The sequence below is a fragment of the Onychostruthus taczanowskii genome, unplaced genomic scaffold (genome assembly GCF_017590055.1).
Source record: "Onychostruthus taczanowskii isolate IOZ18803 unplaced genomic scaffold, ASM1759005v1 scaffold35, whole genome shotgun sequence".
NCBI lineage: Eukaryota > Metazoa > Chordata > Aves > Passeriformes > Passeridae > Onychostruthus > Onychostruthus taczanowskii.
In genome coordinates, this window is record NW_024500905.1 from 2356750 (window position 1) to 2381598 (window position 24849).

A 24849-nucleotide genomic window follows, 5' to 3' on the forward strand; every position below is an offset into this window, starting at 1 on the left:
ATTTATACTAGTGGTAGAACAAGGAAAATAAATGAAGAAACATGATTCCTAATCATGTTTCCACCAATACAGGTTTTCTGACATTAGAAGTATACTGTCATGCCTGGTTGGTTATTCAAGCTTTTCTTTTAGTGAAAGAAACTAGTTTTCTTTATGTGGAAAAGTGAGAAGCTGTCTTTACTTTTGTCAGGACATTTTAAGACTTGCGGCTTGTTTGTTGGGCATTCTTTTATAAAATATAAATAGGTAGATCTTTTTAGAAATACAGAAAACATAGAAAGGAGGACTTACTAAAAATGAGTAAAACCCTAACGAAGGTGAATCTGATTTAGGCTGTAAAAACAATTAAAACAGTTTTGAAATCTTTCATCTCTGTAAATCAGAATGTGTTTCCTGAAAGCAGAGCTTAGAGAGTCCAGTTTCATGCAGTTTTCTATCTTGTGTTCAGACTCCTTTAGGCTCAATGAGGTGGAACAAGTTTTTCTCCCATGCAGTTTCTTAGGTGTCTCCAGATAAAAACCATCCTTTTTGGTAAGGTTAGTGCTCAGGTAAGGTCAGGCTCAGTGCTTTGCTGATGGTTTCCAGATGGCTCAGAACAAGGGCAGAGCTCACACATAAGTATTTATACTAGTGGTAGAACAAGGAAAATAAATGAAGAAACATGATTCCTAATCTGCACCAATACAGGTTTTCTGACATTAGAAGTATACTGTCATGCCTGGTTGGTTATTCAAGCTTTTCTTTTAGTGAAAGAAACTAGTTTTCTTTATGTGGAAAAGTGAGAAGCTGTCTTTACTTTTGTCAGGACATTTTAAGACTTGCGGCTTGTTTGTTGGGCATTCTTTTATAAAATATAAATAGGTAGATCTTTTTAGAAATACAGAAAACATAGAAAGGAGGACTTACTAAAAATGAGTAAAACCCTAACGAAGGTGAATCTGATTTAGGCTGTAAAAACAATTAAAACAGTTTTGAAATCTTTCATCTCTGTAAATCAGAATGTGTTTCCTGAAAGCAGAGCTTAGAGAGTCCAGTTTCATGCAGTTTTCTATCTTGTGTTCAGACTCCTTTAGGCTCAATGAGGTGGAACAAGTTTTTCTCCCATGCAGTTTCTTAGGTGTCTCCAGATAAAAACCATCCTTTTTGGTAAGGTTAGTGCTCAGGTAAGGTCAGGCTCAGTGCTTTGCTGATGGTTTCCAGATGGCTCAGAACAAGGGCAGAGCTCACACATATCTTCCTAAAAAAGTCTACATAGATCTGACTTCATACATGTGTTGAGCTCTTTAGGACTAGGAGTGATATTGCAAAACTGTGAAACTTGTAAAACTGTTTTTCTGCACCATTTTGACAATTGTCTATTTCCACATCAGCACAAGAAAGTGGTAATAGCTCAGCCTCACAACAAACAGAACACTATGGAAAAAGGACATTCATAACTAGAGTTAGTGTTTTCCTCCCCTAAGAGCTACAGATAATCTGATTTCCTCATGCTTTTCACGTCAAAAAACTCTAAGAATTTAAGAAACTAATATTTCTGTGACCTGAAAAAGAGGCACAAAAGCAATCTCCAGTCCTTCCTCAGTTTGAGAATAACAGCTGTAGGAATCTAAACTGTAGCTCACATCCCACAGAAAAAGTGATGTAATTCAAAAGTCTGAAACAGAATTGCTATGTCTCCTCTTGAGAGGGCCAGGGGAGCAACTTCTGCCCACCCATATGCAAGAAGGATGTTTATTGCCAACAGGTGGGGGGAATTACGTGCTTGCTGTCTTTTCCCTCCTGCACTTTTTGTACAGCAACATTCAATTCAATATTCAAGGAATAACATAAAGATTTAACTACTAAGTAAGAGTTGAGGATACTATAGAGTGGGAGACAATTTTGCTGTGGCAGTAAGCAATGCAATAAGGAAATGAAAATATAGGTTTGAATATCAAATTAATGCTTTATCTGTGAGGGGTTGCTGCCTCCTTAAGCAAAACAAATAAATATTCCCAGGCTAAACACAACTCTCAGTGCTACTTCAATGAACGCTTCTACTTTTTTATAACTCTTACATCAGTTTTAATGTTTGTTACTACATGTTTTCACATGGAAACTAACATAGCTTTTGCCAACATATGTTGGAATACAAACACTGCAGATTATCACAATGTCAATGTATTTTAGGATGTAGAAAAACAACAGAAAAATTTGTTATACATTTCAGTTTAAGCCTGCTATCATACAGGAGCGGAGCTTTTATTTTCCCTCCAAATACTATTCAATGCATCTTGCTGGCAGGGGAAATTAATTTTCCAAACTCGATCTTTAAAGGATATTATTTTTTTAATAGGAGCGTCTTTGAGATAGAACACATGCCCCTGTTTCTCTATCCACACCATAAAATGTTTTTCCCATTCATCACCAATAGCTGCTTTTCTTTTTTTTTTCCCCATGAAAGCTTTTATAGAGCCTGCCCCTATACTTCAGCTATTCCTGACATAGTGGATCCACAATCCCAGTTATGGTTGTGAACTGCAATACAACTGTAACATAAATGATAAATAAATAGAGTCCTTAAGCTTATCTAACTTTTTAAATAAAACTTTGGAAATACAAAGAGGTAGGTGGACAGAATTATTAAGCAAGCTGGTTGTAACTGCCTGTTGAATTAATCAATTCATATAAAGACAAGGAAATGTAGGGAAGACAGATATAAAAACGAGGGATTCTGCAGCCTATGGAATTCAGTAAGATCTGAATGAGCAGTTTGCCAGGATAAAGATAGCATGCCATTATGTCTGCATATTAAGGGGTTTACTGTGAAACTTTTGCAAGACATTTTGATTTATACTCAAGTAGAATGGCCAAAGCCAAGCAGAAGTGACAGCTCCCAGGAAACTCAGCTGAGGCATACTACATCACAGCACATGTGTCAGGCTAACAGTCACAGTTCAGGCTCACAGAACCATGCAATTGTTACCTAACAGAATCAGGAGACTGGATATCCAGTAATTTGGCTTTGGCTATGGCTACAAAGTTTTTTATTTCACTATTATGGCCTCAGAAACCCTCATTTTGAAGTCTTATGGCAGCAGCAGATCTAGAAATTAATGAACCACTGAATTATTCTAATGCAATTGTGGAAAAATATATTAAAATGCCTTGTGAAATCAAACACCATACTCAGAATGTCAAATGTACTCTTTACATGGAATATGCTTTTTCCATAAAAGAGAACAGAAGCTAAATATACTAAAACTCACATGAAATTAATCTTCAGAAACATATAGCTGAGTAACATTATAGATCATGGTGAACAATGATATCCCAGCCCAAAAAAGCACCTTAACCAGGGCCTCTCTCCTATGGCACCATCCTATTTTCAATTAACAATGTTTTCAGATGAGCCAAAAAGGGGTACTTTGCTCTCACCATTACAATTTCTGCTATTCTTTTCTTTACCCTTTAGAAAAGCATGAAAGCATTGGATTGCTAATTACTTCTATCTAGCCTATAGGAAAATTAGTTTATCTTCCTGATCAAAGCAAATTAGGCAGATCATGGCTGATTAGAATGCAACAGTAAAATCTCCATACTTTCTATTCCACCCCCTTTTCTCTCAGAAATGGGGCCTGTGTCAAATATGTAGGTATTTCCCACGACCAGTCTGGACTCGGTTTCCAACAGGCTCTGGGGCTGGGACAATGGTTCTTACAGACACTGAAGTTCTTTAGTTCAGTCATTGTGCAAGGAAAGAACTGGTAACCCCTTAGCTAGCATTTGATGAAACATCTAGATTTACATATTTCCCTAACTGCTTTTTTTGAATTTGAGTGAGATTTATCTGACCAGAGTTCAACATCCCCTTTATTATACTACTGAAAATACAAGCCTGGGCTTTCCAGGCAGAGCTGAACTTGGTTCTAACCCCAGCATTAAAACATTGGTTTCCTCTACGCTGGGACAAAGGGATGCCTACCTTTACTTCTCAAAGCACTATCTAAAGAAGGCTTGCTTCCAAGGTGACTGCTGCATCACATTGCAAAACTGAATACCACTGCTCCTTCTAAGTAACTGCATTTTTCATCACTCTAGTATTTTACTCTTCACTTTTTACCCTTCATAACTCATTCCCCCTTCAGTTTGTGTTCTATGGCTTTAACAGATAAAAGCCAAGCTATATGGCCACTTTATTTATAACCAATTACTATAAATTAACAGTAAATCTCACATTTAGCTCCATTTAAACATCACTATGCAGCTGCCCATTTGAAAATAAAATGGTTGCCTTCTTTCACTTCAGTGGGCACAATACAAAACATCCATTGAGCTTCTCCTTTATTGCAGCTGCCAATGCCCAGCCGACTTTTAACAAACCAACCAAGCGGAATAACAATGCAGCTGCAACATTTTATGGTATTTCTGTTAGTTCTCTTTTGAGACTGAAGGTGTTAATTAGGAATCAAAGAATACAACCTTGCCAGCTTTCTTTCACGAACTATACTCTGGCCATTCCAGTTTTCAGAACGAAAATAAATCTAATAAAAGGACAAAAATGTTGTTTGTCACACCAGTAACGTGTATTTAAGATCCTTTGATCACAAGCTTTTTATGTAGTCTTGTCAGACAGGCTGAAAATATTTTTTTCTCTCTTTTCTCCTTTCTTCAAGCTTTTCTAAATACTGATTCTAGGATTGTCTGAAAAGCTGAAAAAAACTATAGAAACTATAGAATGCTTGATGAGTTAAAATGGGTTTGCTGAGAAAGCAGGCTTTAAATCAAATAAAATAATTGCTCACTTTTCTGATTCAGATGTAAGTTGTTTTGAAATAGAAATTATCTGTTTCTGTTACAGAGTTTAGTAATTCTGTAATTAAAAAGTATCATTTAATATTTTAAGCACTTAGATATATGCACTTATATATATTAATTAATATTAATACATCAATTGTTTTGTGGAATCTCATTTTAAACCCCGAAATATTGAAAAATACCTGTATCATACACATAATCACACATACCATACAATACATATTTGATGTTTTAGTTACACTTATTAACCATAATCATGTCAGATTCATTCAAAGGTAGTAGCATGTGTCACTATCTTTAATCTTTAGTCAAAGTTAAAACCTTAAAATAGGTTTATGAAGTTAGCACAACTGAGAATTAGTCAAGCTTGCTAGCTTACCCAGCATGAGCTTTCACCGTTAAATACACAAATTATGCCCAAATCCATTAATCCTGCCAGGGAGTGGCAGAAAGAAGATCTGGTTGTTGATTTAATGATAATGAATTGAGCAGGCTCTTTAGGCTACCTGCAGAGTTTGCTAAACTGTAAAACAAAGTCAGTTTTAATAAACACTTTTTACAGAAGCATATATAAGGGGTTTTTTTTTGCCTTAAACACCACATAAGAGAAACACACAGCTGTACTTACCTGGTTATGCATTTAATATAGTTTCTTATAATGTTAAGTACATATAGAGACTGATGATTCTAAAATGTATCTGAGGGTTTTGATATTTGATAATCCAGAAATACAGAACTGCCTTGAAAATGTTAAAATACAAATCTTAGCAACAAAAGTAAGTTCTGACGAATGCTGTCATGCTGTATCTCTCATGTACAGTGCAGTTTCTGACTACTGTAAGAGACTCATATTGAGATAATTCAGTTATAAAGGTAAATGTTCTTTAGTGTCCCAAGAGTACCATTTCTTACATTCTGGAATTTTAGAAAAGCAAAACATAAAATTGAAAGATTTAGGGGATTTTTGTAAAAAAAAAAAAAAAAGTTTGCTTTTTTTTTTTTTTGGTAAAGGGTTACTATGAGAAGATAACCTATTAATTTGGTTGATTGCTGTAATTTTATCTGTTTTACTTGTCGAGCATTGGTTGTGGATACAGAATTTGGTTCGTTGATTTTCACAGCAAACAATGGCAGCTGGAAGACAGAAGAGAATATTGCCTTTCTGCATATGGAATATGGTAAACTCAGCAAATATATTTGAAATTAGATGATGCAATCACTTCTTACAATGCTTTTGTTCTGTTATTGTATCATAATAGTGCTATGGTATCCAAAGGAATAGAATTATTTTTGTAGCAAGATATCCAGTATATACATATAAGCTATACTTCTTTCTATAGGGTTAATAACTAATATCCATGTTAATAATTTGTTCTGGATGACATATTTAATGGCTTTTTGAGAGTGAGGTGACATTTTCAATGGTAAGGTCCTATCTGATGAATCTTTCACTTTCTTAAATGTGGCCTTGTGTGCTCTATAAGCTCATGATATATATGTCTAGGGTGAAGTTTGCCACTAGGCAGACAAAAATGTTTAGCCAATACTCCAATATGGAATAAAAAGGAATTCTTTCCTTATTTAAGGAAAAAGCTTTTTACCCAGTCATTATTTTGAAATTATCTGTGTGTATATATCTGAAATTTGGTGTATATACTTCACATTTACTAGACTCACAAATTCAAGAACTGTGACTTTTAGAGACATGTCTGGTTGAAAATTTTTGTCTTGGTTGACTAATAATTGAAGCCCTGTAAATGAACTCAGATCCTCTGAGAGTGTTTGTCTGCTCAGTTTTGCTAAATTCTAGATTTATCTGGAATACTCTGAAGAATTTATATTTGTGTCTGTTATAAGCATCGCCAATGACATTTTTACAAAAGAACTGTTCATTAACTATACCAAATTAATCAAGGGAAAAGACTTTTGCTAGTGATCAAATGACTAAAACTAAATCAAAGATAAGAAAATCCTGTCCTTATGGTTTTCTGTAGTGTCATTTTTGCATAGGAACCTGAACCACTGCAAGGGCACTTGAAAAGTTTTCTGATCCCCTTCACCTGCTCTCTGAACTCCCAAAATGTTCTCTGTCCATTCAGCTCCGCTGGTCTGGCTGTTTCTGTGGCTACATTCTAAAGTGCATCAGTGAAATGAGATACATACTTTTCAACCAGAAATGTGTTTCTTTTTAAACTAGACTATTTCACAGAACTGTTTAGGAGCACAGTCCAACAAACAGCTGAGTCAGCACAGCTGAATGGAGCCCAGAGCAGGAGTGGGGGAACAACAGGCTCCAAGGGGAGGGGAAGGCCAACATGAATGTCTAAACATGTCTTTGTTTCAGAGGGACTCTTAATATGGAAGCACATTTTTTCCTGAGTTTCCTCTTCCAACTCCAATCTTTCAGAAAACTTTGAGCACTGTCTTCTTCCAATTCTGTGAATTCAGAAACTTAACTAGCAAAGACAAATAACTCCTACACAGGGAATTCTGCTGCAGAAAGCAAGTTCTTTTCCCAGTACCCTACCCTGCTAAGCAAAATCATCAACTGCATTTGAGCCAGGACTCTCAGGAGTCAGCACACATGCTGGCACCTTGGAAGTTCATTTTTGGTGGTCTACTTTTTCTTAGTTTTTTCTCCCCACAGATCTAGCCAGTCCTAAATCTGTTTCCTTTCACAGCTTGGAGAAAGAGTCCATTTTCGTTTCTTCTGCTTTTGAAAGATTAAATTCTGTGCTTGTGGGACCAAAGTGAAAGTGTATAGATTAAACATATCACAAAATAAAGCATACAAATCACCTTTTTCATTCTCTCTTTCTCATATCTTTCACTAAAGCACTAACGCTGTAAGATTTCACTACATACCCTCAATTACAATCTTTGGACTGAACCCTACATGGCCTCAATGTCTTCACTCTGTTGTTCTCTCAGGCAGAGTAATTAGAGCAAAGAACAAACTGGCTCTCAAAGGTAGTCTCTGCAATGATGGCATTGATTTCAATTACTCTGTATTTTTTTCCTTTTGGTCAGTAAATAATTTTTTTAAAAATGTATTCACTAGACACTCACTATTTATTTTGAGAACTTTAATTTAAAAGAATTTTAAAAATCCCAATTTACTGTAAAAGCATACAACAAAAGAAATATTATAAGCCTTAAACATATGCCAAGAAGCTCTTTCCCAACCTTTATATAGGCACACACAATATCTCTATGTATTCCATCAAGTGCAACTTGGAAAGGAAATAGTCTTCTTTATCTTATCAGATAATGCCTAAAAAATAAGACATCTAATTCAGATTCAATAGCTACAAAAATCTTCAGAAAAGTCTCTTCCTAGAGCTGGAGTAGCAATCTGAGAAGCTTGAAAAAGCTTCTCAGCTTTATTTTCTGGTGTAAGGCATTAAAAATTTTAAGAATAAAGGTCATAAAATCTGTGTAGGCACCTGAGAGACGCAAAGGGCAAAGAGATGTACTAGGAAGGGAGCAGAAGATATGGGGGCAATAGTTTCCACAGCTGATCACCTGATGTCACCCCAGTTACAGCACAATCCATCTTTCCTTCCAGACAAACCAGCTAGGTCAACAGCTGTGTCCAAAATAATGTCACTGCCAGGCTCCCGTGAACACAGGATACCTTTGGATCCAAGGAAAAATTTAATGTACAGCTGAGCAGTATTTCCACTTTGACAGAATGAAGGATTCAGATACTGAGAAAAATACACTAATTTTTGTATCTTAATATATTTTACAGTTGAAAGATAGGACTTAAAGAGTGTGTGGAGGCACTACAGAGAAACACTGCAGCTGAAATCATTACCCTGAAGATGCACACATTGGCATTAGCCTACACTTGTGTCTCCAGAAAACATAGTATGTATAACAAATCAAATAATTTTACTGGTGAGCTTTAGTTAGAGCTAGCAAAGCTTGTAGTTATATTGTCATGTCTTCTGCATGTGATAGTTAAGAACATAGATTTTTTTAAGATCCAAGAATAGCCAATGACTTGAACGGCTGAACTAAATGTACTGTTCCGACAGACCATCATTTTTAACAGAACTGAGCAGGAGTGGATCAGCCCTCATCCGCCTCCAGCCCCCGGGGGATGAGGCAGTAGTATATGGCAAACCTCCTCAGAAGCCAGACAGACATTTCCAATTCTCTGTTTGACAGTTCTGATTGGTGGAACAATTCCCTATCTATACATGAGCTGACTGCTTTTCTAAGAAGCAGTGTAAGGCCTTTCTTTGTGAGCTGTGTTGCTGTCTTAAGTAACCTACGAAGGAAAATATTTTAAAATAGTAAAATACACCTCCAGCCACCTCTGCTCCTGAATTTTAGAAGCAGCATAAACTCTACTCCAGCATCCCTTGTTGCATTCTTCTTTGTAAGTAGCGCAGTCAATGGCACCACATGCTCTGTGAAATACTGATAGAGTAGCATGAGAGACAGAACAGGTATTCAAACTGGTAATCAACCTTTTATTCATTTTAGTATCACTCAGCCTTATGTATATACTTACCCAGTGATATCCCGGACTTGTTCCTCTACAGCAGGAATCTCGTATTTTATTAATTTATTCACAGAAAACTGCATATCTGTTTAATGTCATACGTTTGAAGATATTATTCCATTGGTCTAACATGCACTTTCATTTGTCCAGTTTGAATATGCGTCCATTCAATATTGTGTCTCACGTTAATTTATACGTTAATACTCAAAGTATTATGTTAATTTATTCTCTGAGTGCTTGACAATAATTTTGAAGTTAGTTTATGATGTCATGCCATGAGTAAATATAACAATTATCTTGCCTATCAAAATATTTAATTACGCATTTTTTACTAAAACTGGCAGAGACAACTGCATGAACAAGAATATTAAGAAAAAAGAAATGAAACCAATATTCACAGGAAATAAAACTCTTGATTTTAATGGTCTGCATTATCTATTTTGGTGAATGATATAAAAGAGAACATAAACTAATGTTGGGGTTTCTTTCTACACTTTTAAGAGCAAGTATTACTGAAATCAATCCCGGTACTTCTTTCTTTATACTTGCCCTGCCACAGAACAAAATATTCAATATATCTTTTTTAACTAGAACTGAAGAGATACATGTAGTACATGATTAAAATACCAACTTAAGAATTGTATGCTCTGAAGCAGCACTGCAGAATCATCTTATGATGCAACTTCAAAGCTTCTATCTCATACTCAAAGTACTGAAAAATTCCAGCTCATATTTCATCTTCATCAATAACTGTGCCATAGTGTATGAAGAAAAAATCTGAACTCCCTTTGTCCTCTGTCATTCTTCCACTTGGTGCAGCCCTGTTTATTTCGGGTCAGCTTGCACAGTGGACTTGGACTGTGCATTCCCAAAGTGCACCCAGGGTCACTACAGGAGCAACAGGCTTGCTCTAATTGCACCTGAGGGGACTGACTCGGGCATTTGCTTGTCACTCTGCTTGAAGACTTCAGTTTGCCCAAAGATCCAGGAGCTGCTCTGAGAGTTAAACAGTGTACAGATACACTAGCTGCTTTGTCCACTCCTTAGACCCATCTTCTAAAGTGTCCTCTTGATTAGCGGTGGCCCAAGGCATTTCATTATGAACAGACTCAGCAGCATAGAGGAACACTCAGTTAATATCTAAACCTGCTAATAAATGTTAAATTACAAAGTCCTTTAATTTCTGGAACTTTTTCTGACAAGCCATTTACAGGTAGAGAAAAAAATATATATAACACTAGTAGTGATATTACTAAATGAAAGAACATAGACATAATCCTTTGCTGGTAAGGTGTATTTTATGTCCTTCTGTTATAATTCTGCTGTGGCTGGGACCATCCATTTACCAAAATCATATTGTTAAATGATGATTCACAGATTTCTTATTTTCATTTGGTTGTTATTGAACAAACACCTTAATAATGCTCTATAAAAACTGTGAACACAACTTAATGGAAGCTTTCCATGCGAAGATAATCAAAACCACTAATGAATGTCATTAACAATTAATTACTACTCTGGTAATTACTCATTCACTAAATTCTAAAAAAAACCTGCTTGTGTACTCAACACACGGAGATATTTGATAAAGAGTGAGTAATTTCCCTCAGATTAGACTCATCACATCCCAACAGAATCCTCTACAATAAAACTAACTGTGACATACCAGGGGTTCCATCCACATTATTGAAAGGAGTTTCAGCTCCAGCTTCACTGGGGACCAAACTGGCTCCTCATTAGTTTTCAAACCCTTATCAGAAGGGATTAAACCAGCAGCACATTGAGAGCAGGGAGCATTTCCTTATAGACTTCCCACACAGAGATACAAGACTGCAAATAGTACCATCCAGTAAATCTGGATATTACAAATTCCTTGTGAAATCTGATGCTCTTCCAGCACTGCTTTATGGAAAGACAGGCAGGAGCATAGAGCTGCATGACTACAAGACGCCGTATCCATGATTGATGACAAATGTAGAAAACAGACCACATCTGGATTCAGGTTTATGGGATTCTTCACAAATTGACCAGAGACAGCCATTGAAGGCAGAACAGCCGAGGCACCAATATGTACAGAAGTGTGATTCTGATAACTCTATTTGGTATGACAGTTGTTTCTACCTATGAGTGCAATGAATGTACTACGGCACTGTGTAAACATCCTCCAAAAAACCTGTTGCTCTGTTCACTTAATGCTATCAACAATGGCCACAAAAGGACTGAAAAACAAAAGAAATTCCTTCCTTCCTGAAACTCCTGCAAAATTTGTACAGTTGACACAACTCCCTGACACAACACAACTCACTGGCCAGAGACTGCATCCTGATGCAAACAAGGCAATAATGATGATCACTCAATGGTATGCCTTAAAATCTTTTTTTTTTCAAAAGAAAACACTGACTTTTGTTTATTTCAAAAAGATGGACAAAATGATGGATAAAATGATACAACAGAAGCTTTTCTGTCAAGACTTGGTACTTTAAAACCAAAACAAAGGTTTAAATTTAATTATATTAATTAATACTTTTCAAAATCTTCAAAATTTTCAAATTCAATTTATTTTAGCAGTACCAATTCCACACAATTAACTTAGTTCCATTAGTATAAGCACAGCAGAAACTACATGAAGTCTTCCTTGGCATAAATCTACTAATTTACCTACATGGAATGGCACACAAAAATCAGTGTCACTAGTGGGTGTCTTAGGTTGTTCAAAGAATCACTGGCAAAAGCAGGTTTAATATTAAAATGAAAGCATGACAAAGCATATTGGCAAGGCTCACTCTACTGCTAACGAGATGGTTAAAGCACACAGAGAAAAATCAGACTAAAATCTAAAAATTAACAAAAATCTCTGTGGAGGCTGAGGATGAAAAAAAGGGTAAGGATTAAAAGGAGTAAGAGAGACTCTTACTCTTAGTCCCAAAGTTTAGAGCAAATCTGCCTGCCAAACTTAGCCCTCCCTAGACTTGACCAATGGCTTGCACCTAAAGATTTTAACCACATTTAAATTTAGCAGCACTTAATAGCCTAATTTAAACAATTTGTTAAAAGATTCAATAGAATTTCCTATAAGTGCAATAGCAATTCATTTATAGAGCTACCTTATGAACATAACTCACTTAAAAATCAAAGGGAGAAACATTCACAGCACATTTGCTATAGCATAGTCACACTCACACAAACACCTAAAGGAGTATGTACAAGGTATAGATCTGTGAAAAATTCCTGTTTAAGTGCAGTACTCATATCAGATGCCTTTGCATCTTCTCTACAGGTGAAGCTCTGAGCCTCAAGGAGTGGGGATATTGACCCAGGTTTTATGGGTGGCATTTGGCAGTGATCCTCCAAGTATAGCAAACTTGAGAGTTCGCTGGCTCTGAGAGGTGTCTCACACAGAGGGAGACTCCTGGTCAGAGTCTGCTGTGAATGTGGAGAGCTCAAAGGGTCTCACTTAGGACTGCTGTTTATAGGGTCATAAGGGAGCTGGCTTTAGTCACTTTAGTTGGTTTTAGTAATTTTCAATCGTGGTCACAATTCGGGTTGGAAACTTTCTTTGAAAGTTTGATAGCAAAAATGTTGTTCCACTTGAATTGTCATTCAAGCAAGAAAAATAAGTTTCCATGGCTGCTCATTAAAAAACAGGAGCTCATTAGACAGAACTACTTCCTGGGAGCAGACAGGGTTTCTGATGAGAAAAAAAGGAGGTTAGCCCAGGTGCTGTTCATCAAGGCTGTGGGATAACAAACATTTCTGAGATCATAGTGCACATTCAGTAAACATTTTTTTATTCTAAAAACATGTACCTCAAGATTCCAAGAATGTGTTTAACTATGTTCTGTACTGTCTCTGGCCTTCAGGTAGTTAGGATATTCCAAAGAGGTTGTCCTGGTCTTTCTTTTCACATCTTCTGTCTTGGTCAGAAGGAAGTATTGTTCTGGCACTTGACAGTTCACACTACTTTAGATATGTGCAGGTATGAGACAAAGTGAAGCCTCCATGTGCTGAGGAACAGTCTTCCCAGATGCTATTCTCTGATCAAGAGCTTCCACATTGTCCCTTTCCAGTGCTAGGCCTAGACAAGACCACATGAAACCCTCTTCCTGCTGCCAAATACTCTTCCACAGTGCCTCACACTCAAGTTTTAAAAACACCTATCATCAACAGCACTGCACACCGTTACTCTTCACCCCACCACAACTATACCCTCAGGTCTTATCTCCACTAAGGAAACAAACGTTTCTGATAATAACTCTGCCACAGGAACTGTACACTACAAAGTCTTACTGCATACATAATGCACAAATGTGAACTGGGAATTTAGAATTTAGTGCTAGACCAGAGTGCCACTTCTCCAGAGAGTTTAAAATGTTTAAAATTGGTTGAGCTGCCTGATGAGAGTGTGATAAATAGGTGTGATTCGTGCTGATAAAATTGAAACAGTAATTAATGTGGATATAGTAATCAATATTTGGAGAAAACAAAATGGTTAAATGGTAAAAAGCTAGGAAAGCAGAGGGGAAAGGTCCGCCCCCCCCATTATCTTTTGCAGATGTTCAAGGCAGGAAAAGGAGTCAGATAAAGCTTGCTAAAATTAACTGAAAGAGGGAAAACTTGGGTAGAAATCAGAAATATGTTAATTTACAAGATTTATTATATTGGCTTATATAACTTTGGTTTGGCATATATGATATTAGCTTGGTGCGCATGTGTAACCCAAAAGGTGAAATAAAGGACACCTGAGGAAGAGGAGCGGCCTTCATCTGGACGACCCCCAAAGAGTGGTGCGACCCCCAAAAAAAAGATGGTGGCGCATGCGCGGTGAAGATGAAGATGAGGGTGGAGACACCAGTGTGATGAATCGAAAATAGGAGGGGATGCTGATAATAGACAGTATAAAGGGGGGAATTTTGAGCTTGGCAAGCTTGTACGTGAGGTGGCAGGGGTCCCAAGGCCCTCGCACTCCGTACCCCGCGGTAATTTTGCTTATATGTCATTACCCGAACCAAAATATATTTTATTATAACCAAATTATACTGCCAATTTATTGAATGTAACTATTTCATTTAAATTTTATTAAAATTATTGTTATATTTAATTTTGTTTGGCCTTTTATTTGTGATTGGATAATTGGGCAAACATAACAAGAGGTACATGTCACTGCTCTACGGCACCGACACAGGCAGATTCCCAAGCAACCTGCTGTCTCTCTGTTCCCCATGTACTTTTTGTTGCTCTGTTAAGCTTCCTGTAATTCCTGTGTGCCTGTTGCAGGTTACAGCCAATACAGTGAGGCTTTATGCAGGAACACTCTAGGACAGGAATGTACTCCCTGAGACCCTTGTCAGGTCACGAAGTTGAAGTCTTTTGGAAAAGCTGTCTTTTGGACTGCTTCCAATTCCTTATCTTTGCACAACTTCAGCACAAGTGCAGGCAATACTTCCATATTGCACCAACCAAATGGATCCTGTATTTCCTTGTCAGCAGGTCAAATATTACTCTCAGATGGCTGCACAGACATTACTTATTCCAATAAAAAACTTATATATCACAGAATTCAGGTCACATAGACAGCCAGGAGCAAAACTGAAAGGCAGACATACACCCTTTAGAAGAGAAGAAAATTCCTTGGGATCTCCCTTATTTTACCATGTCATACTCACAATTAGCACCTAATTAAGGACCTTAATCTACAGATCTCCAGCTTTTTTCAGCCACCACCAAATTAGTCTAATTCAGATGTAGGTAGTTGTCCCAGGCATCACATATATGGAGTAAGACTAGAGAAAAGTTGCATGATTTACTTGAATCCATAAATAACCATATCCAGGAGCAGAAAAACTTAAAGGTCTCTCTATCTGAATCCCAGTTATGGCTAATTGATCATAGTCCCTGTTCCCAGAAGCAGTTTCTGTCTTCTCATGCTTCCAAAATGACAATCTCTTTGAATTAGGGTGTTTAAGAAACTTTGGTTTCTGTCTCTTCATAAGGATAAATCTTATTTCTGGACACTGGAAAACTTGGTCTCACCCTCCACTACAAACATAAATGCAGCCTCATCATGTGTGAGACCAACAGGAGAAATATTTAATTTCTGAGGCAGCCTCCACACCAAGCTGATTAAGGATCAACTCAAAGGCAAGTTACTCATCAAGGTGGCTCGCAAAACGTAATTTTCAATCGTGGATGAGAGAGAACTTTGTCTTATCTTACTTGCTTCCTTTGCCAGCTGTGACCTTCTCCCCTCAGGGTACACAGAGACTCATTTACAAACTCAGTGAATGCCAAATCAGTGCAGCTACACTTCCCTTGATGCTGACATCATCTCACATCTCTTCTTTCATTCACTTACACTAGCATTTTCATTATCACAGGATCCAGAAGGCATGGTACAACTGGCATCATAAGATGCCTACTGCTGCAGAAACGAGGACTAGGAAAGTCCTATTTCTGTGTAATATCAGTGCTTTAACTGTTCTATCCTCGAGCAAAACAGGCTGAAGTGTTAGGTGAAGAAACTAACAGAACAAAAAAAAAAAAAAAAAAAAAAAAAGAAAAAAAGAAAAAAAGAAAAAAAAGAAAAGAAAAAAAAGAAAAAAAGTAGCAGTACCAAACACCAGCTTCACTTTTCTACCTCCTGCCTCCCCTTCAGAAATAACAGCATCAAATTATTGTACACTTTTAATGGGAAAATCTGTATGGCACAAGCATAAAAAAAAGGGTTAAATTTATTCACAATCATTAAGTCCCAACCCCAAAAATACTTCTGCATTACTTAAGAAATTAGTGCTTAAGTTTAGTAATTTCACTAAGCATGGCTACTCTCACTACTCTCAACAAAATAGAAAACATTTAATCAAGTGTCATCAAAAATGGGGAGAGATTTTTTTTGGTGGGAATTATAGTTGTTTGTGCTGCTTTAGACTGATAGATGCTTTTAAAAATTTGTCTGACATCTGTCTATGCACAGACATCTCCATGCACACAATATTGTATCACCTGTACAAAGCCAACTATACTCCTGAAGTATAATGCACAAAGTTTCAGCAATTTTTAATCAAAATATGTCCTTAAAATTATTTCACTGTAGCTACATAATTTAATACTGTTGGAGGATGGTGCATTCCAGATAAAACTAAATATTCAAATCAGTCCAAGAGTTTGAAAATGTTTGAAAAATAATGGTATTAAATGATTTATGATACACATAATGCTTTAGGCTGTGCAATGAGACAGTGATGGAGAACAGCTTAATGAAGCTATTCCCCACAAATGGGCTGATACATGGGAAAGGGATGATTGTTTTAGAATTACTAAAGGCCTTGATCAACAAACATTTGCACATGTGATTTCAGTGGAACCATTCCTGACACTGAAGTTAAGTATCTGGATAAGTATTTGCAGGACCGAAGCCAAATCATACAATTGGACCCAAACTAAGAGCCCATTTGTTACCAATAAAGTCCCAGTTTGGGAGTGGCTGATTATTATAATTATCATTGTTGGATAACACTACACTTCAGATGAATTATTTTTTGCAGCAGTGACTAGACATGAAAATATAACTTGTCCTTTCAGCGAATGACCTCAGTGCTGTAGCCACAGCCCCTAAAACCCAAAGCTCATAGCTAAAAATTAGTAAAACACAGCAAAATAATAAATCTGGAAGGTGATACAGAATGCACTGTGTGAGCAAAGCCGGATAAAACTGCACCAGTTCCTGGGAACTTGCACTGCAATCCCATTTCATTACTGCTTAGAGATCCAGGGATTGCTGGTGCTTAGTATAATATGCGCTGGCTGGGGGTCTTTTTCATCTAAATGGCAAAGACATTCCAGAACAATATTTCTACTTGGGTGCTGCTGCTTCTTTAATACTCATTCTAAGTTCTCGAATTCAAAAATTACCAGACATTGCCTGTAGCCTTTCAGGAAAAAAAAAAAAGCACTAGGACTAAGTCAAGGGTTCCGTGAGTTGCCACCCTATACAATTGCAACAGTTCACTATCTTTGTACTTTTTTAAATTTAAACCTCAATTCTGAGAGATAGAAGAAGACAGCACTCCTTCAGCAAGTGTCAGCAACACCTTTTCAGGTCCTACCCCTCCCCAACCACATTTATTTCTTTTATGGTTCTCCAGGCGATAAATTTCTCACATCTGATCAGTAAAATTTTACAGGACATTCTCAGGTTTTCTCAGCAAACAGCACAGAGAATAAAGCATATGGATTTGCCACATGAATTGCTAAATCTCTGAGGAGTAAGCATGCTTTGATCACATCATATTTTTTTAAAAGATGTTAGGGTATTTTCTTCTAACCAAAGTCTAAAGCTGTTTTGGTATGTCAAAAACACCACATCATGTTCTGCCTTCAATCAGTTTACTCAAAGCTAAAGGAACCACACCTTATTTACCATGATTTTTACTGGGAAAAGAAGCAGATCTGCTGGACAGTTCAAGTACAGAAATCAGGAAAAACACCATCAATTGTATTAATCATGACCATTTAAATAGCCAACAGAGAATTAAGAAAGCGGTGCACGCAGATGAAATATTATCTTGGCCAACACACAGATAATAAAAGAAAGTGATCTGGACTACTGAAAGATTGGTAGCAACTTCAAGCATCTGAAAGACAAATGACATTGCAGCAAAGGCTGGGTTAACAAGGAGCACTTGAGGGAAGTGTAATCTCTGCTGGCACGCTGACTGGGGAGGTCAGCGCAGTGCACGCGTTCTCAGCTGGAGCCGGGCTCCCTCTGCCCGGCCGACTGTCCCATGTGCTTCGGACACCAACCAAAGCGAAGGTGCCTTCCCTCTGTCAGTGGTGCCTTGTACTCTCACCATTTAAACACAGCTTCCTTTTCCCTGCCAATTTATGCAGTGTTTCCACAGAGCAAATGCTAAAGGGGAGAGGTAATGTGTGAGAGCCCTTTTTTTCTTCCAGAGCAGCAAAAGGCTCTTTAGGAAGCAGTGTAAAGAGTTATTTTTAACACTGTATTCTCAAGTGAGAAGAAGATTTCAAAATACATTTTCAATGGAAATTTTTCTCAAATAAGCTGACTTTGACTTGACACACTACGTTTTGAAATTTAAAGCAAATCTCTAGAAAACTGGCAAACATGATACTTTGCGTAGTTTGTTACTTCTTCAGTTTTTTATTTACCTCTAATTTATCAACAGGTATATTTCACCTAGCATATGCGCCATTGCCACGAGTAGAGAGGAAATGTTACGTTTCCTTCCAAAAGGGAGATTCAGCACTAAATTCTAAATCCAGAACCCGGATTCACCTTCATCCTCAATAAGGACAAGATTCAGATTACTAACTGAAACCACATGACAATTAATGAATTTAAGGTCTATAAAGTTTGTAGCTGTGTAAAGAAGTATTTCCTAAGAAAAGACAGACATTTTATGAAATATATAACTCCTAAATCTTGTCAAGGAATCTGGAAGGTGTGAGAGACTTTATAACTCATGCTGCTGTTTGATCTCTTTGAAAAACCATGGTCATTCCCAAAATACTTTTGATACAGACACAGACAAGACCTGAATTTGCACTGTGAGATCAGAATGACTAAAACCATGCAAATTTACCCCAAAGGATTGTTCTTAATGATTTTGGGTATTCCTGACACAGAAATGATTATATTTCTTATGTCAGAAGCATTGTTAATTTCTGGGAACATACTTCTTCACCTTCAAAACAGTAAGGAATCTTTTCATTCAGGTTTATTGCATTCTTTTTTCTTTTCATTATTTATGTTTAGTAGTCTTAAACACTTTCAGAGTATTTTTTTGACTGTGCTCTACAGTAACCATCAAATACCATAGCATAGCAATGAATGAAGTGGAAGAACAAAATTTACCTGAAGATTGATAGATTTGAAACCTTATAATATGCACTGATATCTTCTTCATCTCTACTGTAATAATATCAGTGTTATCAAAGTTTTGAGAAGTATTTTTTTCTTAATAAATTATTTCTATGAAAAATTAAAAATTATATGATTCATATTTCACCAAGTGTTAGCACACATATTTACAATGTACCTAAATTTAAACTTTTAAAGTAAACTATAATGTAAAAGGCAACATGCTGCAATATTTATATTTGTATTCATGCATGTCTCTGTCAATCTATGATGTTAACATTTTGCAAACATTCTGCAAACATTATCATTGACAGGTTTTGATCACAAACATAGTATACAAATTGTTAGACAGCCCTGGCAGTTATAATAAATTTACTTTTTTGTATTGTCCAGGCCCAAAACAAAGAACCTAAAAATCTATAAATGCTGTCTTCTATATTGTCATCACATGAGATTGAAAAGAAAATTTATTTTCATTACTAGATTAGAATATTACATATTATTACATATAATTAGAATATTAAATATTCTTGAACAGGAGTTTCCAGATTTCACACAATTTTTAAAGAGTAATTATTTAAGTAAAGTAGGACAAGCCTGTGGTTAAACAATGGAGTTAGGATTTCTTTAATGGCTGGCTTTGTCATAAACTTTACCTCTAACTTTGGACAGGCCCTTCTCCACTTCAATTTTCCACATCACAGCAAATGGTAACAATATTTCACTAACTCATGGGTTTGGTTTGAGAATTAATGAGGGTCCCGTGTGCAAAAGACCTGTACATTCTGTCTTCTTCTTTCCACTGTGAACTGATAGGAAAGTGACCTGTTCTTAATTTGAAACAGAGACTCAGTCCTGCCCTTCATCAGCACATGGAATTCTCATTTATGTCAACAGGAGTTGCATTGAATACACCAAATACATTACTTAGCCTAAAAGTAAATGAAGAAAAAGGAGTGGAAAGAAACTCATGGATTCTCCTTGCCTGCTCTTAAAAAGTCTAACAGTTCATGGCAGCAGACACATAATCATAAATAAAAATATTTTTGATGAGAGGAAAGAATTGCTGCCTGGGATTATAAATGAGAATGGAGAAAATTGTAGAAAGTCCATCTGTAGAGTACATTTAGCTCTGCTGCAAGAACACCATCATAAAAAAATGATGGTACATGCAAAATTCAGTCACCATAATATATCATGCTCTATAGACATCTGCCTCAAAATAAAACAAATCTTTAATGGCCTCAGCATTTCAGCTTCTCTCACCATCTCCAGTGCAGACCAAGAAAACCTTTTTCTCCTATGTGAGTGTTAAACTAAGATAAAAAGTTTAGAAATAAAAAAAAAACTCCAAAAAACAAACAACAAAATAAACAACCCAAAACTTTAAAAGCTCAAACTTAATCCAAGGTAGTATTAAACACTGGGTTTGGTCAGATATATCTATGGTGCAAGAACAGAATTGACTGAAGAAGATTATTTTTTTCTTGAAAGAGATTAATGGTGAGTACACAATTCTAATCTCTTGCTTTGATCTGAGGTAGAAATTGTCACAGCAGAAAAAGACATTTTTGGGTTTTTGGGGAAAAAAAACCAAACCAGAAAGAAGAATAATAATCAAGAAGCAGCTGATTGGCCATTACCAAGCTCAGGGAGGCAAACATGCCTATAACAAGCAGGCATGTTTTAAAATTTGCCATTGCTTAGCCATCTACAGACAATGAGACCTGACAGCTCCTTAGGGAAGGCAGGCAGGAGCTGCCATTCTGCATAATTAGGCAATAATTAATCAATCCAAGGATAGCAGCCTTGCAAATTTGGAAAACAGTAAGTGTAGCTGCCTATGTGTATGAACTACTCTTTCATACTTTATACTGCCTGCATGCAGTCCTGATCATTTAAAAGTCTGCCTGTCCAAATAACATTTTTTTCATTTCAGGGAGTATGTTACTGAACAACAGAGGATTTTTGACTGGAGAAAGACATTCCTTCTGAAGGACAGAAGGATTTAAAGACAAAAGGGCAGACTAGATCACAATCCCCCCATACAGGTTACCAGAGGCAGAACCCTGGCAATGGTATTTTGACATCACCACACATATGCTCTCTTTTTCTTCATAAAACAGTCAAAGAGTAGATTCTCTCCTGTTTTTCTGGTTTTAGCATTCCTCCAAGCAGTGAGGAATTTAGGGTCTCTACTTCTTAACACAGGATGTGTACAGCTTATATATGCCTCTAGAACATCACTATCCACTTTTCTGCTTATGATTTTCCAAAGCACCAGAAAACATTGTATCTTATCTGTACCCAAAATCGGGTCCTGATACTTCTGGAACTAGTGGCAGACCTTGTATGTATCTTAAGGACTGTATCTTTATCACTCTTTATCACACATGGCCAAAATTTTGCTCTACTGTAAGTGGTCGTTCAGTAATGTTGACTGCTGACTCCTGCCTCCTGACATTATCAATAGCTTTGATTTTGAAACATTTCTGATGAAATCAGCTAAAACTGATCTTAAGAAAAATTTCAGAGTAGTATTTACACTCACAGTATATATAAAAAAGGTCTTTCAGCTGATCACCCACTTTATAAATGTATGTTATTTTCTTTAAATTAGGCTTTCCCCTAATATATACTTAGATTTGGTTGGTTGCACTTAATTTCCACCTTGTCTATGTTTTCATGTTTATACTTTGCATAGAAATCAATTTCTGGCTTACTTTATTCTATTTTTCAGATGTAAGATGTGTTTTATGTCCTTTGAAGTGGTACTAACCATGAGAAGTGCACCCAGAGTGATCACTTTAGTACCCCAGACACATAACGCTGTGAAACCATCTCCACAGTAACTATAGTAGCAAGCATGTTAACAGCATGTCAAAATACGGAGACCGGACAAGCACGTTCAAAACCAGACATACTTATGCTGGGTACCAAGATATAAGCTGTAAATTAACAACCTACTGGTCATGCAACCACAAAAAACTATGGAATCAGTAAGGAGAACACCAAAGGAACACTTAGAGCATCAGCACTTTCAACACACGACACCACGAGAGGCTAAACGACGAACACTGAGCCCAAAATAAGGAAACAAAGACAGTTTCAGCACGGTTTTGGGTGGGTTTTTTGCTAACACAGAGTTTCTCCGTTCTCGCCGGCTCTGTCCCTACACGCTGTAACTCGGCGCGCCCGGGACGCAGCGCAGCCCGGCAGCAGCGCAGCCGCGCCGGCGGGGCTGCCCGGGGAGCCTCCCGAGGGGCGGGGTGCGCCGGCCGGAGCCCGCATCTGGACACAGGCACCTGTGTCTGGACACCGGCACTCCGCTCCCCGAGCCCTGCCCGCATCCCGGGAGCGCGCTTTATTCACTGCCTTCGCTCCAGCCGAGGGGAGATCTGTTAACGATTAAATCAGCGGCGGCCGCAGTTCAAAGCCCTGTCCCGGGAAGCAAAGGTGAAGATAACGTCCCGGAGGATCGCATCGAATTTCTGCTGTTGCAATCGCTTTTAATTACCCTCCAAACGGCACATCACACAGCGATCCTCCGGGCGCCGGATCGGGCACCGCGATAGCCAGACAACTATAAACGCTTTACAACGCGCCCGCTGATTAAAAAGCGATTAGAAACTTATTTGAAGTCGGGCGTTCTCTCCGGGCACGGAGCGCCTCCTGTCAGCGCCCGAGGCCGGCCCGAGCCCTCCCGCCGCCGCCGCTGCGCCCTGGCCGGCCCGCCCGCACTTACAGGTAGGAGGTGAAGACGCTGAGGTTGGCGGGCACGGCGGTGAGGCCGCGGTCGGAGCAGTCGGCGCGGAGCAGCGCTCCGTCCAGCTCGCAGCGGCACGGCGCCGGACAGCCCCGCGGGCGCTGCCCGCCGCCCCGCGCCCCCCGCCGCAGCCCCGGCGGCCACAGCAGCAGCAGCGGCAGCAGCAGGAGGGCGCGGGCAGCGCGGGTCGTCGCCATGGGGCCCGAGGGGTACCTAGAGCCACGGGGCGGCCGCTCTCATGCCCCGGGGCGCGGCGGGGGCGAAAGGCGGGCGCCCGTCTGGGCTCGAGGAGCTCCTGCGGCCGCCGCCGCCGCGCCGCTGTCTGTGGTAGCATCTCAGCTTACACGCTGCTTTAAAGCCCTGGAGCCGGCACTGCGCGCCCGCTGACGCCGCCCCGGCCTTGCCCGCCGCAGCGCAGCGGGCCCTGCCCGCGCCGCCGTGCGAGACAGCGGGCGGGCGGGGGCGGCCGCGGGCCCGGCGGGCGGGCGGGAGGAGGGAGCGGGGAACGCCGCCCTCCGCCTGCCCTCCGCGCCTCGGACCGTCAGCTCGCGTTGGCAGAGCGGGTCAGGCCGCAGGGCGCCGCAGTGGATCACCCTGCCCAAGCAGTCATCCCGGAGCACATGGCGCAGGATTGCACCCAGGCAGTCCCTGAGTACATCCAGTGAGGGACACTCCACAACCTGTTCCAATGAGTGATCTGCCCAGTAAAGTTCTTCCTCGTAATCAGGTGAACTTCCTGTGCATCATACAGTCATAGAACCACAGAATAACTGAGTTGGAAGGGATCTATCGGGATCATTGAGGCCGAATTCTGGCCTTGCACAAGACACCCCAAGAATCACACAGTGCATGAGAGCATTGTCCAACTTCTGCCTGTTGCCTTGTGTCCTAGTGGTTGGCACCAGTGAGAAAAGCCTGCCTTCACTTTCTTGGCACTCTCTCCTGCCCATTGGGTGTTTATACACGTTTATGAGGTGCCCTCTCAGTCCTTTCTTCTTGAGGGGCACTCCTCCGTCAGGGAAGGGATGCACGTGGTGGACAATTCTAGACGGTTGGAACACAGGGGTTGTGGAAGTGGGACTGTGGTCCTGAGGCTGTGGGGTGAGGGGTGGGCATCTGGGGTGATGGGACAAAGAATTGGGTGCTCTGGTGGGCTAGATCTCATAGGGAGATCTAACCTCTAAGACCTTGTTTAGTTGGTTGGTAGTCCCATGCAGACCACCAGGTCCTGATAAATGATGGAGATCCACTCTCTCCCCTCACCACATGGTTAAATCATAGGCTTGCCAACAGGCAACCATTTTCTAAAGGCTGCTGAGGGAAATTGAGTTCACAGTGTGGCTGCTGTTGAAAGCTCTTGAGATGACCCTCATCCAGCTACTTGCCAGAGGTTCTCCTCAGGTAATAGTAGTGCTCAGACTCAGGCAAGTAGTGCTCAGACTAGCCTTTGTGCTACGTGTCTGTGGCTGAGTGACGATAGCAAGGTTTTTAAAACATTTTTCCTCCAAATCACTTTTCAGTGTGAACAAAGTTAGCCACAAACTCCAAATTTGAGACTAGCTGTGAGTGCTAGAATGGAGTCCCAGCCCAATTCCTGTTTAGACTGGTAACTAAGTTGTTGGTCAGGCAACTCAATGTGCTTTGGAGAACAATAGTTAAAGGTTTTCTGCTACACTCTCTTTGAATTTACAATTAAGTCTGAAATAAGAGCCTAATGAAAAGGCTAGCAAAATACATGCTTTTATATTTTACTCAGTTTATAACACCTGTTTTCACCTGTCACCATAATCTGGTATAATCTGAGTTGAAGAATGATCTTGTACTGGAACTCAAGTGTTTTATTTGAAATAATAGAAAAAGAATCTGCTGTCTGTCTAGTTAGACATGCCA

The 24849-nt window shown here is 39.0% G+C and overlaps 1 protein-coding gene across 1 annotated transcript in view; it reads right to left on the reverse strand.

Annotated features, from left to right (window-relative positions):
• The window catches only part of LGR5 (leucine rich repeat containing G protein-coupled receptor 5), an 87643-nt gene extending 64487 nt beyond the window's left edge, over positions 1-23156 (reverse strand). The window contains exon 1 of the mRNA XM_041411275.1: positions 22939-23156. Within this exon, the coding sequence (XP_041267209.1) occupies positions 22939-23156 (218 nt within the window). The remainder of the gene's footprint in view (positions 1-22938) is intronic.
• Between the last annotated feature and the right edge of the window lie 1693 nt (positions 23157-24849).